General features: G+C 31.6%; 1 protein-coding gene across 1 annotated transcript; it reads left to right on the top strand.

The window, feature by feature from the left end:
* The first annotated feature begins 420 nt into the window (after positions 1-420).
* On the top strand, positions 421-2,470 carry LOC134725720 (galactose-binding lectin-like). Its single transcript, XM_063589754.1, has 2 exons — positions 421-1,147; positions 2,322-2,470. Exons 1-2 carry the CDS (start codon positions 421-423, stop codon positions 2,468-2,470), a joined length of 876 nt encoding a protein of 291 aa, XP_063445824.1.
* Positions 2,471-5,744: the final 3,274 nt, after the last annotated feature.

The following is a 5,744-nucleotide window of genomic DNA, read 5'->3' on the forward strand; positions in this document are numbered from 1 at the left end:
GGGTAAATGAAGGCTTGTGTTTCCTTTCAAAGGGGCGGTTTAGGGTTCCTGAATTTAGTATTCTGGTCCTTAGTTTTGATCCAGGTGAGTTGTACTGAAACTTTAAATCATTCTATTGTTCCATAATAATTGCTCATGGGGTTGAATGTTTCCGCTATCTAAGTGTTTTTATACTAGCAACATCCCAAAGCTATGTCTCTACGAGATAAAACAGAAAGATCATGTCTGGCAAAATGATGGTTCACAAAATAAAAATATCTATGAATATTATATATCTCATAAAAGTGCCATATTAGGGTTAAGACAGTCCATATATCACGATAATGACCAGCTTTTCAATAACTGTTCTGTAAATAATGGCTCTTTATATTTTTTTTTATTTCACAGGTAGCAGAAAAAACAAGGAATAGCTGATTAAACATGACTTCAACTTTTTTAATCAAACACAAATCAGGCGGAAAGTTTATACATCCGAAAGGTGGAGATAGTCACCCCAGTAATGGCACAAAATTGCTTCTTCATCAAGATATACACGACAAAATGTATTTTAAGTTCGATGTCATTGAAGGTCATTGGGGTTACATTCGGCACGTTAGCAGCGGAAAAATTGTTCATCCTGATGGCGGCCAGTTGTTTCCAGGCGATGATACCAACCTTGTTCTTCACTCAGATCATCATTCTGGCGCACTTTTTGCACTTGATAACGTTGATGATTACATAATTCATAAAGGGGGTAAATTTGTTCATCCGGACGGCGGAAGTCCAAATCCTGGTAATGACACAGACGTGGTCCTGCACAAAGACAAGCACGATGCTATGAAATTTCAATTTGTTTCACCACACGACATCAACAAAGAAGTCTTGATCTATGGAAACACATCGGTGAATGGTCATTGGAGAAGAATCAATGCAATCATAAACCCAAAGGCAGAACATACACATACAATAAGCTACACCGTGGGAAAGTCCAAGACGGAAAGCAGGAGTTCCACTTTTTCCTTTAAATGGGAGGTCTCCGGTGGCATTTTAGCCCACACTGCATTAGGATCTGTCACAGGCTCAGTGTCAGCTTCGACAGAATATATGATAAAGAAAGCGTCATCAAGTACTTGGTCGGAGGAAAAAACCGTTACCAATACAATCATAGGTAATTTAACACATATGCAATTACAACAATACTCAGGTGAAAAGAAGACATATATTTGTTCACTAAATTTGGAAAACTAATAATTTCTTAAATTCTTTTAAAACTATGTCTGGTTTAATTGAATACGCATACATATTATCGTCAATGACAGTCAGCAGGGTTTAGGAACATAAGTTGCTTAACCAGGTGGTCAAATGTATTTTTTATTTTTTTTTAGAATAAACTTTTAGACTTTTTGGTCTTTTGGAAAATGCTGTTTGTATTTAGACCCCTCTACAACAAATTTGTTTTACATGCACACGTATACAAATCACGTTTTTTTTTATCACACAAAAACATAGTTTTGAAAGTTGTTTTCAATTTAGACTGGTATACACATATATATATACATAAATACGCAGAGAGAGAGAGAGAGCGAGAGAGAGAGAGAGAGAGAGAGAGAGAGAGAGAGAGAGTGAGAGAGAGAGAGAGAGAGTGAGAGAGAGAGAGAGAGAGAGAGAGAGAGAGAGAGAGAGAGAGAGAGAGAGAGAGAGAGAGAGAGAAAGTAATGACAATTCAAGTTGAAAAAATGCGATGGATGTGTAACGTTTTGTAAACATGTAAAAAGTACTTACATGGGAATTAATAGGTATAAGAAGATGTGATATGACTGCTAATGAGACAACTCTCCGTCCAAGTCACAATGTGACAAAGAAAAGGTGGTATATGCATTCATTTCAACTCGTATCGTGTCTCGTTCCTTTTAACTTCATTTCACTCATTCAGATTTTGTTTGTTACCTTAATTTGGCTTTTGAATCAATGTTTGAAAATAGGTAAGCTACTGTTGTTTTAATTTCCCCAAATGGCGATTTTACACATCTGTTTGTTAATTAATTATTAGAGAAGAATGTTTGCAACATCGATGTATAATACAATTAGCGAAAAATTTCCTTTCGGTTTACAATACTTCACGATTTTCTTTTTTCCATTTTATGTTTATTATGGATGTATGCACCCCTGTTGGCTTATATGTGGCCAATGTAACATTATAATTAGATTCCGTCCTCTTCCAAAAACAAATAAAATAGAAAAAAAAGAATGACGCTGTAATTGCCTGTTTAATTTTGTATGAGGTTGATTTGACTTTTTTGCTATTATAGTTATTTGAAGTGTATATCGTATTCTGCTTTTAGTCGATCCAGGAAAAACTGTAGTGACATGGCAGTATGTATTTGATGTTGCCCAATGTGATCATAAAGCTATCTTTCACAGTAACATTCTGGCTGACACTGATGACGTAATGAATACACCGGGAGAATTGGATGGTGTTGCATATGACTAAAATAAGCGAAAAACAGCGATACTTTCTATATGCAAAATAATTGATACAATTTTAAATGAAATACTAATTTATAATTACACATGATAATCATAAACAATAATTTAGCCAGAACAAAACTTACATTCTTTATTACATATGAGATGTGATTACATTCGACATTTTCATAAGTTGCTGTTGCAATCATGTAATTACAGTGTAGAGAATTTGTATTAGTTTAGTTTCATTTATAGACAGAAATTATTATTTATTGGTGTTTATTAGAACTTGTATGAATACAATTCTAAAAAAAATTAAGGGTGAACAAAATTTCTGTTTTGTTTCTCTGTCACTAGAAATCGTTATCTCTCTTTTTGAATCCAGCGTACACATACAGAACGTCGAATTTCAGTTTGCTTAACAACAAAATTAGATGTAAGCAGTGACAGGTAAATCATAGAATACATATTTCTATTCTTTAATTAAAATCTTATGATTAACTTTTGTTAAATTGTTACAGGATGATAACATTTTAAGTTAGAATATTTTTTACTGTATTTTTGTTCAATGACAGACTTATTCAATTTGTTTTGCTGGTTTGATTATTAAATTTTCAAAGCTATATAAAATAATGTTTACTTTGAGTTAAAAGAAGAATTAACTGGTGTCAATGCTCCTTACATTTCTCAACAATATTTTAGTTCCTGTTTTTTGTTCGTTTGGTTTCATAAAATATTTGATGCATCCGGACCTTGTACAAACGCTATACTTAATACATGTTATCGATTTATGGTTTTATATTGATACATATTGTCACTTAATCCTGTTTTTTAGACTGAGACTAGTAAAAGTTTCATTTCATAATGTTTGATGATCAACGAAAAAAAATCAACCGTTTTTATGAAAATGTTATGAAAATGTAAATGTAACTGTATTTTGAAAAGCATAGCATCATAATCTTTCAATTTAATTAAAGTTATTGCCAGAAATTTAAATCAATTTAAAGTAGTATAGTTGTGCTATATTGCACAAAATTAGGCAACTTTTAGCCATGGCGTTGTCAGTTTGTTTTAGATTTACGAGTTTGACTCTCCCTTAGGTATCTTTCGTCCCTCTTTTATATTATTTTCGCCTTTTTTGAACAATCGTATACAACCTGAAACACGAGTTAAGATAATAAATGTACTTTTAAGCAGAAACATGTAAATTTAGATTTTATTTCAATTTCTTGAAAAAAATTTAACCAGATGTTTTAAAGCATGGTTTCAATTATTTTTTTTTAAAAAGAAGTACAGATTTATTGCATGATTTTTGTCATATATCTTTTAGAAATTAAACAATTATCGTAGTGTGTTTCTTTCTTTTTGTGTAAACACAAAATATCATCAATATTAAAATATTTTAAGAAAAAAAACTATATTTCACATTACACCCTTCAACAATGAGCAAAGCATACATCGCATAATCACCTATAAAAAGCAAGAATGTACGGGCTCTGACATGGTCATTATCTCATAACTTACACAAGTATCCCCGCTACTAAAAGGAAAATTGAAAAAGAAATAACACATTTTTCGTTGGAAATAATTACTCTGATTCAATTTAAAATTATGTGTAACTGGCATTAAAAAGATGCTTGATAACATAATTGTTACGTTTGCAAGATATGCTTTTCAACACAAAATTGGCATTACTATTAGAATCAACCCTGTGGTAATTTTTTTTTTAGACTGGTTCCCTTACTCATTTAAACCTAATTGCTAAAAGGTGCAAATGAAAATGTTATATAATTATCCTATTACTCCCCTTTCCGCTTTATAGTTGATGTCCTCTCACCAAGGCATTAAAACTTTGGTGACTTTGTTTGACGATCTATCCATTGACCTTAAATTAAGATGCATAGGTATATCTACAATACTAAACTATAGGACAATTGGAAAGGCGGAAAGGCCATAAATGATTACCTAATCAAACGTAATGCTCTATTAACCAACTGACAATGTTTTACAGAGATATACTTCTGTTGCCCTAATTGAGCTCTGAATTGCATAAAATTCCGAAAGTCATGTGTTTATTAAAACATGTGTAGAATTAGTTATAATAAAAATCACATAAATAATGTAATGTGTGTTATCAAAACGAACCACATAGAATGAAACCAATTTAGAAAAACAATACGGAAATTGAAATTTGAAAATACAATGTAAATCATGTGAGACCTGCATTTGATTTTACACAGAACAATAAAAAAGTGTTTAACAAGGACATTTATAAAAGGAATATATATAATGTGACTAATTACATTGGAATTGTAACTCTGTTGTTGTAGTTTGTGTTATTGTGCTATGGTAAAAAGTTTGTATTATTGTCATTCATGTTTGCCTATATGCTTTTTCTATATACCATGTGGTGTTTCTTTTTTGCTTTCTCTGGCCTTTTTTATATTGACCAAGAATAATCAAGATTAAGACAACCTTCTGCTGTTGTCTATTCTATTGTCCTGTGGTTGTCTCTTTGACACATTCCAAATTTCCATTCTTAATTTTAGTTAAAAAACAATGTTGACTGATGTATCCTTATTTGTTTTTAACGTTTTTACCTATTCAGTCTGTGTGTTTTGTTCACACATTGTCGTGAAAATAATGAAATTTAATGCAACTGTCATAAAAGTGAGGGGTCTCTTTAACTTTGGACCAAGTTTAATCCACAATTTTGTACATAAAGAAATGCTTATACCAAGTCAGGAATATGCCAGTTTTCGTCTATTTGATGGATGTGTTTGAGCTTTTGACTTTGTCTTTTGCCTAGGGACTTTCCTTGTGTGGCTATTGCTGAAATTCCTTTTTAGATATTGACAACAATGTAAAATAGCCCAATATAATATAATTTTGCATTCAATTAAACTGAAAAATCAATTTAGTAGATCAAACACATATAAATTGCAAAGCTAGATGGTAAAAGTTTAATGTCGACAGACATCTTTTTGTTAAATTTCCTCTTCTGATTTGTCCGGTGAATATATTAAATGAAAAGTATTGCTTATTTCAATATACATGTACTACTGGTGTTGATAAAGAATATAGCCAATGAAAAAAGTGCAGTTAAACAGCATGTGATCAGTTATATTAAGATATTTAAATTCCTAATTATGCAAACTTGTTCGGAAATATTTGTTTTGTTGCCAAATGGGATACAGCTTTTTCCCGTTCTCCTAAAAAGGCATATATAAATGTTTACGGCTATCTTTTCACGGTTAAACCGCCAAGATGCTAAAGCAAAGATAACAGCATTTATCTCA

This window comes from Mytilus trossulus, chromosome 7, assembly GCF_036588685.1.
Source record: "Mytilus trossulus isolate FHL-02 chromosome 7, PNRI_Mtr1.1.1.hap1, whole genome shotgun sequence".
Lineage (NCBI taxonomy): Eukaryota > Metazoa > Mollusca > Bivalvia > Mytilida > Mytilidae > Mytilus > Mytilus trossulus.